This window comes from Phalacrocorax aristotelis, chromosome 8, assembly GCF_949628215.1.
Source record: "Phalacrocorax aristotelis chromosome 8, bGulAri2.1, whole genome shotgun sequence".
NCBI classification, from domain to species: Eukaryota; Metazoa; Chordata; class Aves; order Suliformes; family Phalacrocoracidae; genus Phalacrocorax; species Phalacrocorax aristotelis.
This window is the reverse complement of record NC_134283.1, coordinates 32221867-32232508: the sequence shown is the minus strand read 5'-3', so window position 1 is coordinate 32232508 and position 10642 is coordinate 32221867. Positions and strand designations below refer to the sequence as shown.

Below are 10642 nucleotides of genomic sequence, written 5' to 3'. Positions count from 1 at the left end.
GTTGTCCCTTGCCCCGCCATCACCAGGGGACAGCCACAAGAGCCAGCTGCTCCCTGGGCTGAAACGCTCAGCCTCAGGGAGCCGCCACAGCCGCAGCTTCAGCTGGGGAGCAGTGTCCGGCCGACCGGGCCAGGGCCAGGAGGTGGACCAGCCGTGTTTCCTATGGAAACCCCACCTACAGGAAAAGGGAGGATCGGGCTGGTACAATGCCTCAGCAGGATGGGGGCTCGAGGGACGGCATGCTTCCCAGCTGGGAGGGGGGTGTGGAAGTGCCCTTGGTTTCCAACCTGCAGGGACCATCACCACTGCCTGCTGCCACCTGCAAAATGCATTTTACAGAAGGTGTGATTCCTGCAGCCAGTCCCTAACCCATCTGCAAAGCCTCTTGCATGCTTTAGGAAGATATCTGCAAGGACTAGTGATGATGACGGACTTCTGCTCTTGCATCATCCCAAAGGCTTGTTCCCTACATCATTAGATTTCTGATTTACTCTGGTTGATTTTAATTTTGTCTAAATCCAGCGCTTAATCCCTGCTCCTTGCTCTGCCTTTTGCTTCTGGTTTTGAGGGCGATGTGCCCATGTCACCTTTTCTAACATATGGCTTTTCATTATGTCATGGCTTCATTTTCACCTGGACAGAACAAAATAAGCTAATGAATCTCTGGAAGAGTCACCACATCAAACACAGCCAGGTGGACACACAGGAAGAAAGGAGGCTCTGGCAGATGCAACTTGTGTCCTGTCAGGCCTCTCCCCATCCCCTATGTCCATCTGTCCTGGCCAGCTCCCTGCCTTAGCACGTATCCTATCCCCAGCCCAGCTCTTGCTTTGATTTCCCCATCATCAATCCTCACCCAGCACTGATTTTGCACCACCAAATCCCTTCTTTTCTGTATTTCAGCAGCTTACCCTGAGCCCCTGCCTTCAAGCAGCCTATGTGAGGCTGCACAGCCGAACCACCCGCTCGCTGGCCAGCTGTGCATGCATAGGTAGCACAGCCTGAAGTTGTTTCATGTACTCCTCCTAAGCAGGCAGGGGAGCAGGCAGTTGGCTGCCTGCAGGGCCCAGTTACCCCTAGCTGGACCTTACTTGGGGTCTCAAGGTGATTGAAGGCACTCAGGACAGGAAAGATCACTGCAGAAGTCTCCTTGGCCATTACGGAGAGCAGAGCATCCTCATGGTGTGATCTGATTCCACCAGCCCCATCATCTTCATCTTGTCCCCTATGTGTAGCAGGCAGCCTCCAGCAGCCCTGCGACTGCCATTGGTGTCCCGTGCCCGCCTTGCCCCTCTCCTCCTGCCTTTCCAGCCTTGCTGGGCACACCCATATTGCCATCCTATTCCCATCCCTCCCCTCACAGCTCTGATTTTCCCAGCTGAGGCTCCGCATTGCCTGCCTCCCCTCTGTGTTCCTGGCTTTCATCACTTGTCTTCTATTATGGTAAATTTTAATGCCACAATGAACAGCAAAAGCAAAACCACTCCAGTGCTGACCAGCTGTTTTGCCCTGGCGGAGGTTAGTGCCACAGCTCAGCACACTGGGAGGAAGGGCCGGTGCAGCTTGGCCATGGCAGGGGGTGGCAGGAGACCCGGTGCTATTCCTGGGCTCAGCCCCAGCTCCAGGTGACCTTTGCCAAGTCATTTCCCTGCTTTGTGCTCTCACTTCCTCCTCAGCTGAGCAAAGTCAGCACATGGGCTCTCCTGGAGGGATGCTCTCCCACTCCCTGCTGCCTGCAAAGCTGCGGATGGAGAAGCGGATATCTCCCAGCCCATGCCCTGCTACTGGGTGAGGAGGCTACTTCCCTCTGCGGGGAGTCCCATCATTCCACCTCCCTTTTTTTATACCTTTTCTTTTCAGGGATGGAAAGGAACAGAAGAACCACACTGAAATATCACCAAGGAAAGGACATAAATACTATGCCTGAGAACTGGGGGCGCTCCCCAAAGAGCCCTGCAAGACATATTCTTCTCCCCATCGCCTCCCAAGCCATCTGCAGAACAAGCCAACCTCACCAAGTGCCCCACATTTAACCCACCACTCATGTTCCAGTAGATATATTCCCCCCAACACCAGCACCCACATGTGCTGGAGCCCACTTGGTGTGGCCCCTACCCCACCAGATGAAGGGATGGTGCCCCTTTAGGCTGCTGCAGTCCCAAACTGCTCCCTTTTCTCCCCAGAGGCAGGGAGGCAGATGGGAATTTCAGCATCAGTTTGCTTACTCACCATAGGGAAAGGCTGATGTGACAGTCCTGATGCTGGGAAAAGGCACAGTCACTGAGACGAGGGCTGTGTCCCCCTCCTGAGCACTGTCCTCCCCCACCAGCTGTGCTGTCCCCAGTCCAGGTGTTCAGATACCACCACTGGTGGCAGATCTGGACTGCCCAGGAGAAAAGGAGCTAATGCCTTAATTATTAGGATGCTTCAGGAATAAATCCCTATAAACTAGACCTGGGACCCCTGTTAGCAGTTTGTAGGGAGGATGGCTGCAGGACGCTGCAAAAGCATTGCTGGGCTGCGAATTATGCTGGGCGCATCTTGGTGGAAGATGGGCAAAGTAATGCTAACATGGAAAATAGAAAAGAAAAAGGGTTGAGCTGAGACTTGCCAGAAGCACAGACAGCAAAATAAGATCTGGTGCTAAAAACAAAACATGCCTCCTCCTGTTTCCTGTTCACACACAGGCAGGTTTTCAAAGTGCAGGTGCTTCAAGACCTCTGTAGACAATGTTGTGTGTAAGAACACAAAATTTCCTCCCAGGAGGTTGGCTGCACCTAAAACTTTTCATTTAAAGCTCAGAAAGGTCATCAGTTATATTCAGTTATTGCAGTAGTATTCTTCAGCTTCTGCGTGATGCTATTAGTGCCCAAAGAACATGTAAATGCTATTTACCGGTGTGAAAATCTGGCTCTTCTGAAGCTCAGCTGCTCTCCAGGCTCCAGAGCAAGACATGGACACAGGGGACACTCCAACCTCCCAGGGATGCAGCGCTCTACTCAAGGCACCACACACTTGCCATCAATCACATGGCAAGAGAGCAGCCCAACCACATTATTTCGAGCTCTACTGCACAGCTGGAGGTCTTCAAATTTTTTTGTCATTTTGGGTGGGCTTGGTGCTAGCTGGGAACCACACACTGTGCTGCATATCACCAGGAGGGTGCACAGGGCAATGTAAAAAAAGAGAAAGGAAGATAATTTTTTTCAAACCTAGTAATGAAAAACATCAAAAGGAGAAGAGTTCAAAATGAGCACAACCAAAGACGTACCAAGGTTTGACCTTATTAGGGTGCTCAGGGCTTACCATATCCTGTGGACCACTTGGGGAAGCAGGACTTGGTCTCATCTCTGCACTACAGCTGCTCCATGGGGTGGGAGGGTCAGACCATAGACAACAGAGTGCACCCTGTAGTGGGTCACTCTCTTCTAGGCTCAGCTCCGTACCTCAGAGAACCATCCTTAGCAGGAGGATGGTGGCAAATCTAGATGGAGCAAATAAAAGTATGGCTGCTTCTCATCAGCTGGTGCCCTTACACCAGGGATCATGTTTTTTTTCCTCACCTGTCCCAATTTTCAGCCCTCCAAAGACAAGCTTTGCTTCTCTAGAAGCGTCACTCCCTTTTTCAGCAGGAAAAAGAAAATCCTTTCTTAATCCATCTCTGTGCATTAGATGTTTTAGGAGCTGCATGCAGATGCGCAAGGTGTCCCAGGACCTGCCCCATCCTCAGCTGCTTGCAGGGATTGGGGAGGCTCTTGGGGGACCTTTCTCAGGAGGAGGGAAATGATTCACCCTCTCACACCAAACAGCAAGTATGGAAATCTGCAAGAGGTGGATGGTCCTTCTTTCAGGGGCACCTGGGTCTCCCTGTGCTCATCTTCTCCATAAAATCAGAGTGTGACACTGGCTGAAAGTCACCTCCACATGCCGCCTGGTCCAGCCTCCCACCCCAATCAAGTCCCTTTTGGGCTGGGTTGCTCAGGTCCTCATCCTTCATCACAGTGAAGACTTCTCTGTATCTTCCTGCAACCTCCTCCAGCAGTGCACCGGAGAACCCAAAACCCGGCACACCCTTCCAAGCCCGGGCTTACCCCAGCTGCGCCCTGAGCGGCGCTGGGCGGGGGCTGGAGCCCGCACGCCCTGCAGTTGGCTGCCGCCACCGCAAGGGCCCACTGCTGCTCCGCGCTCGCCTCCGCCGCGGTCCCCAGGCTCTCCCAGCACCCAAGCCGATGGGCAGCGAGGTGCGGAGAGCCGCCGAGCTCGCAGCAAGCAGCAAACCTCCAACGGGAGGGTTTCTGACCACCCTCACCCCAGGGCAGAGGTCCCGGTCGGACTCAGCCGGCTCCCAGAACTGCAGGGAGGCACTGCGTGGTGCTGCAGCTCCCCTCCATCCTCAGCCTCTGCTGATGTTCTGGATGCCTCCCTCAATTTTGCACAATTGTAGGCAACCCTGCAGCATCGTGAGCAGTTTCCTGCAAACCCAGCTGTAAAACCCCTGGGAGCTATGTGCTTGTGCAGGGGCTATATAGGAGCCGCCCCTTCAGCAGGAGGGAAATAAAAGGAGATGCAGGCAATCCTTAACCAGGACAGAGTTAATAGGGGATACAGCAGCTTTTAAAGCTTCCTAAGGCAGCCATCTGGCTTCGAGAAAAGCAAATAACTGCAAAGTTTCTGTCAGTTCTTGCTTGCTGTGCTCCAGGAGCTCCCCTGTGTAGATGGTATGATAAGGAGAGTTATTGTTGCTCTGTGTTCATAAAAAGATTATTGTTAAGGAGGGGAAGAAAGTTATAAGTGAAATAAATTGGAACAAGCTCAGTGTTTGAATAGATAGTAATAATGTTATGATAATTTGCATGCACATCCTCTGCCACTCAAGAACCCTAATATCTTTTGTAAAGTCTTGGACTACAAAGAGCAATCCTATAAGCGGATAGCAGTAGTGCTGTCCAAATATAGAAAAGGCGAATCTGTAAAAATGATATTTTATTGTATAGGAGAAAGCAATGAGAAGTAGAGTTGATGTATAACCCTTGGTGTCCTTCCGGAGGAGAAAGCTGGCAGAAGATTGTTACTTGCTTATATGATCTAGTTTGCTATTATGAGTCCTACTGTAACTTTTTTCCTGTATTTCAAAAGGTTATATCTAAATGCATTTTTGCAAATGAAATACACGGAAAGAATCCTGAAGGCCTGAGCTTCAATACTAGATCCTTCCAGAAAAGGTCATATAGAAGAAGGGGCTGCTGACAGCTCCTGGACTGGGCTGGAAGGATCAGAGCACAGGAGAAACACGGGGGAAACTGCAGCCCCGTCAGCACCACCATTCACTGCTGGTTTTATTTGCTTTTAGTCTGACAACCTGAAATACCTGAGCAATGGCAAAGCATTTTGCAACACGGGGGTTTCCCCAGCTCCTGCGCTGCGTAAGTGATAGATCTAGGGCACAGCACGCTGTAACATAAATCAGACCTTTACAAGTCCCCAGTGGCTGCAAATCAATGAGTTCTAGTAATAATTACCCATTTTATCTCTCTCTTTATTAATATTTAGACTTTTTAATCTTTTCTTTGCAAACACCATGTTTCGCTGCTGTGGTTGTACTTCAATGGGAGCTGCCACAAAAGCTCCTGTTTCTCCGATTAAAAATGTTGTCTCAAACCAAGCTGCTCCCTGATCTGAAACAAGACAACCACAAAAGTTGGGTGACGACTCCACCGATTCACAGTGGGTGAGTGACACCATCTCAGCGCACAGCTGGTGTCCCCCAGACACGGTGCAGCAAGTCTGGGTACCACAGTGCAGATCTTGTGACGGTTGTAAGGGGTGTTCTTAAGCTCTTAGACTGAGCCCTCACCATGGGTGACCACCTGGATTACCACAATCTACAGCCATTGTTTAAAGAGATGTCTCATTAGCTCTTCAGGTGGTCCTGCAAATTAGGGATGTATAAACTAAAAAATAAGCCCTGTGTTGATGTGCAAAGGGAGGTGGGACTCTCAGTGATTTTTCAATTGAAATTACAGACTTTATCTCCTCTAACACAGGCATGGGAAAGCTGATAATGCACTAGCACCTCTGGAAAACAAAGAGGGAAAATATCAAAACAGAAAACAACTGCCCCCCAAAAAAGTAATATAATTTACATTTATTGTAAAGACCAACATTTTCCAGCAAGTCCAACCACTGCTTAGCTTTCAAGTAAGTGAGAGGAAGGACACTGGAGAAATACCTCCAGTGCCCAGAGGAGCAGCTACAAGACCCCATTTCTTGTCCAACAGTGCACAGACGGATCTGTGCCAGGGATGTGGCTTAGGACAGACATGGATCTGGCTTTTCAGTTCTGGGGTGGGGAGGGGAAAGCCAGGAACTGTATTTTCACTTCTGAGACTATTCAGCAGAATAAATCCTTGAGGGTGATCCCAGAGGTTGCATTCCCTCCCCAGGGACTGTTCTCTGAGCCCACATACTTTAGACAGGCTTTGATGTCCAGCTTCCACTGAGTAAGGAGAAACCGAGACCGATTTCTTGTCCGAAGAGATGCCTGGTGTGTCCAGCAGCAGAAAGACTCCCAGGGCTGAACAGGTGACTATGACCTGCTACCACCAGAAGCCTTATGGGGCTCAGGACATTTCACTTCACCATCTGCTCCCTCTGTGCCACTTCAGTGAGCTTCTGCCCAGGGTCACCAAGCCACACCAACATCCATCCCACAGTGGTTGGCTACACTGACCCCACCATTGCTCCTTCCTCAACCCTGCTGCTTCCAACACTGAAACCACCCAAGTTCCCAAGACCCCAAGTCCCCAAACAGACCTTCCCTTGGCACAGGGACAGCAGACAGCAATGGGGACAATGAAGATGACCTCAGGTCTCCCCATCCCTGCTATAGTGCACAGAGATGCTGCAGGCTTTGCCCAGAGATGCACACATTTCTCCACCGGTGCCAACATCTTGAGATGTTCAGCCAACTACAAGGGGTGGCTGATGTGCCACTATCACCTCTCCTGCCTCTGTTGTGCCACCTCTCTTCTCTCACCCACCTCCACTGGGGGACCAGACGTGTTGTCCTCTGCCACTGGTTCCACTGCTGAAACACCAACATGGGTTCAGGTGCTGCCTCCTCTCCTCTGGCTGTTTGCCACAACAGGCTGAGCCTGCTCCTGGGGCTGGCAGGAGGGAGGACAGTGTTTCAGCCCTCTGACAGAGGAAAAGTGGCTGTGGCATGGCGGAAAAGAGGGGATGGAGGCTTTTCTGCGTCATATAAATGACATGATGAGGACACTGTGCGTGTAGAAGCATCTTTGATCTGGAAAGCAATTCCTGTTGCAGATGATGTAACTTCCAGCTCCCGCCAAGGGGTTGAGCATATGCCCAGAGCTCCCCAGCTGGGGGAAGGACCAAGACAGCTCTCCTGGCCACTCCCAGACAGCATGGGACAGATAAAACCAGGGCAAGAAAAACCAAAAGATATGCTAATGCTGTCCCATGTAGGCTGACCCAGCCCCAGAGCCTGGGCTGGGGACCCAGCTCTTGCCTGGGGACAGTGGCAACCCCCAGGCTGGACTTTTTTGGGCTGACAATGGGTCACTGCAGTGACAGTCAACCTCCTGGCCGAGCCTACCTGGCCAGAGACACAATCCTGGGGAGCTATGACCTCCATGTGCAGGAACTGGTGAGTCTCAGGCTGAGCTAACATCCCAGTCACATTTTTTCCCATGGGACATGGTCGCTTGAGTCCTGCCCATGTGGCCCACAGCCTTGTCACAGGTATGTGATCTCAACGACATTGGGCTCAGCGCTCCCAGAGGGAAGGTGATGCTTGCAGGAGCACTGGCAGCTCATGCCAGCTGCATCCACACCAGCCAGCTCCCAATGGCAGGGCTGGGCAGGCAGCTTCTTCTGGGACCCCAACTTCTTCCAGTCTGTGAGGTGCACCCCATTGTCCAGGTCCTGCGGCATGGGCTCGTGGTAGAGCGTGATCTGGATGGTGCGGAGGTGAGGGCCGTAGTGCACCACGATGATGATGAAGACAGCCAAAAGGATGAAGATGACGACAATCACTGAGATCATAGGCAGGGCATCAGCTTTCTTCGTCACACTCCTGACAATGGAGACGGGAGTGAAGGCAGCCACGTCCTGGGGGTCAGGTTGTCTCAGTTGGCTGCCAGGCATGGAGTTGTTCATGGCTGAGTAGGCTGACCTGGGACCGAGAAACATGGGGTGACCATGGAGCAAAAGCCATCCGATGTCCTTATCTCCTGCCCTTGAGTCAGCAGCTCCTGCCTGTGCTGGCAGCTGCCAGGGAATGGGACGGTCCCATAAGTGCTCCCTCCCTTGATCTCACGGGACAGGATAAATTTTAGTGATTATATCTGGGGTTGTAGGACAGTGCCCCAGACACATTCAGCCATGGAGGTGATGCCCTGCATCCCCTTGTCCTGGACACCTTCAGCATGGGGCTCTTCCCTCCCCACTACACCCTGCTCCCTGGTGGGGAGATCTACACCCTCTCCTCTTCACCCCCAGGCCCATGGTGCTAATCTAAGCCCAAACACCATGGGGACTTGCCTGGGAGACCCAACCCTGCCAAAACACACCACAAGGTATCCCTGGCCACAGCCAAAAAATCCCATGGGAGACAGCACAGGTGGGAGCAGGGGATAAGCGGGGGGGAGGAAGAGGAGGGAGGAAGAGCCCTCCACAGCCCCTCAGGTGTACCTCGGCAACCCTGTTGCATGGGAATCATCATCTCAGTGGCGAGGCTGGGAAGCCGACATCAGGACCAGCAGAAAAACCTCCCGGATGGTTCCCCGGTGTAGGTGCAGACAGACTCACCTCAGAGGCTGCCACGTCATGGCTCAGCCCTTTCCCCCCCCCGGGATTCCCCAGGGCAGAGGAGGAAGCACTTGCTCATCTGTGGGCAGGAGAGGTACTCCCTTACCTAGCCCAGTGCCACATCAGCGCCGCTGCCCCCTCCCTCGCTGTCACACACCCTTGCTGGAAAAACCCCTCCTCTTGCCTGCTGCAAGACAAGCGCCCTTTTGTTTGGGGAGAAAGCACCTACCACCCCTTCAGCTGCGCACGTGCAACCTCTGGCTGCTTAACTGCAGGAAACCTCCCTCCTTCCACCGACATGGCGTTAAAATTTAATGCAGTTAAGAAATTGGAGTAAAAAAATCACCCTTCTGCAAGTGAGATCTTTGCACAGCCCAGCAAAGTGTATCCACACAATGCTTTGGGCTGGAAGGACTCTCGCCCCAGCGAAAATGCAGCCCAGGGTTGATTTTCTCTGCTGGGGGATCCCACTGCTGCAGAAGGACCAGTTTTCAGCACCGCTATGGCCAGCAGAAGCGTGAGTCCATTGCGAAGCCCTCGACCCTGGGACCTGCTCGGGGTCGCAAGCAGGAGCCAGTGCCAGGTTAGTGCTCACACACCTCTCCCCTCGCATGGAGGCCATGTGAGCAGGCTGGCCTCAAGTCCAGCAGCATTTTAACCTGCACACAGGCAGATACCATCCCCCTGGTCCAGGGATGCTGTGTGATCAGACCCTCTGCCACCTGGAGTGACCCCGAGCACATCTCAGAGCAGAAAAGATGGATCATCCGGAGTTTTAGCCACTACAAAATATGTCTCCCAATCTTTCCATCCCAAAATGACACTGCTCTTACCTGGAGGTTGTCAGCAGGCAAGCTGGGTGGATATTTGGGCTCTGTCTTTCCTGCACGTGGGGAGGACAGAGTGGGAAATGCCTATTCCCCCATCCAGCCGAACATCCAGAAAAGATTTGGCCGCATGTTAGAGCTTCTGGGAATTTGCACTCATTTCAGGATTCTGTAAAACCTTAATCTACAGCGTAATCTCTCAGCATCACATCTGTGCAAGAGAAAAAAAAAATTATGGGGGAGGCTGCTAACAGAGGTTTTGTAAAAGCAAAGACTGCTGTGGGATGCTGGCTGCTTTTGGCCTGATGATTTGCTTGGTTTTTTGGAGCTGTTTGAAGTTACCCACTGAAATGCAAGGAGCTGCGCAGTGCACAGGAGACCCCTCCCTCCATTCCCACCACCATCTCCCGGTCATGGAACTCAAGGACCTTGCTGGCAGCATAAGGCACCCTCTTGATGCACTCCATGCAGTGAAGGAGTAGCTTCGATGCCACAGCCAAGGCTCTGTAGCTTTCCAGGGGGCTGTGGGAGGGGGCTGGACCAGCCCTCAAGCCAGGAGACACAATCCTGTGGATTTGCATCCTGAACAGCCACACGGACCCTCCGAGACAGGCAGACAAGGGAGCATTTCCCAAGTGCAGACCATTGAGACCCTTCTCCTCCCCTCAAACACACGTTCATATCCAACACGGGGCAACTTGTTACCTCTGAAATTCAAATTATGCCAGCAGGGGACAGACAGACAGACACAACGTGCACAGACAAGTGCATCACAAGGTCAGGGCCAAGAAAACAAATGCCCTTGGGCTAGATGGGGTGTGGAACCAGCCCAATTTTCAAGTTCCTTCCCTTTTCAAAGAACTGGGGTCAGGGTAAGTCAGAGCCTGCCATGTGCTATATGTCCTGCAGGGAAGGATGCTGCTGGTACCTGAAAAGCAGCATCCCAAAACCAGCATGCCCTGGTGCCCAGACTTGCTGGA

The 10642-nt window shown here is 52.3% G+C and overlaps 1 protein-coding gene across 2 annotated transcripts; it reads right to left on the bottom strand.

Annotated features, from left to right (window-relative positions):
• Positions 1 to 6131: 6131 nt before the first annotated feature.
• On the bottom strand, positions 6132 to 8916 carry SMIM33 (small integral membrane protein 33). 2 transcript variants are annotated; one of them, XM_075100995.1, is made up of 2 exons: positions 8836 to 8916; positions 6132 to 8200 (listed from the first exon to the last, which is right to left on the bottom strand). In XM_075100995.1, exons 1-2 carry the CDS (start codon positions 8853 to 8855, stop codon positions 7762 to 7764), a joined length of 459 nt encoding a protein of 152 aa, XP_074957096.1. In that variant the 5' UTR covers positions 8856 to 8916; the 3' UTR covers positions 6132 to 7761. The 2 variants fall into 2 exon arrangements, with proteins under 2 accessions (XP_074957096.1, XP_074957097.1); XM_075100996.1 differs by having other exon boundaries at positions 8719 to 8838.
• Positions 8917 to 10642: the final 1726 nt, after the last annotated feature.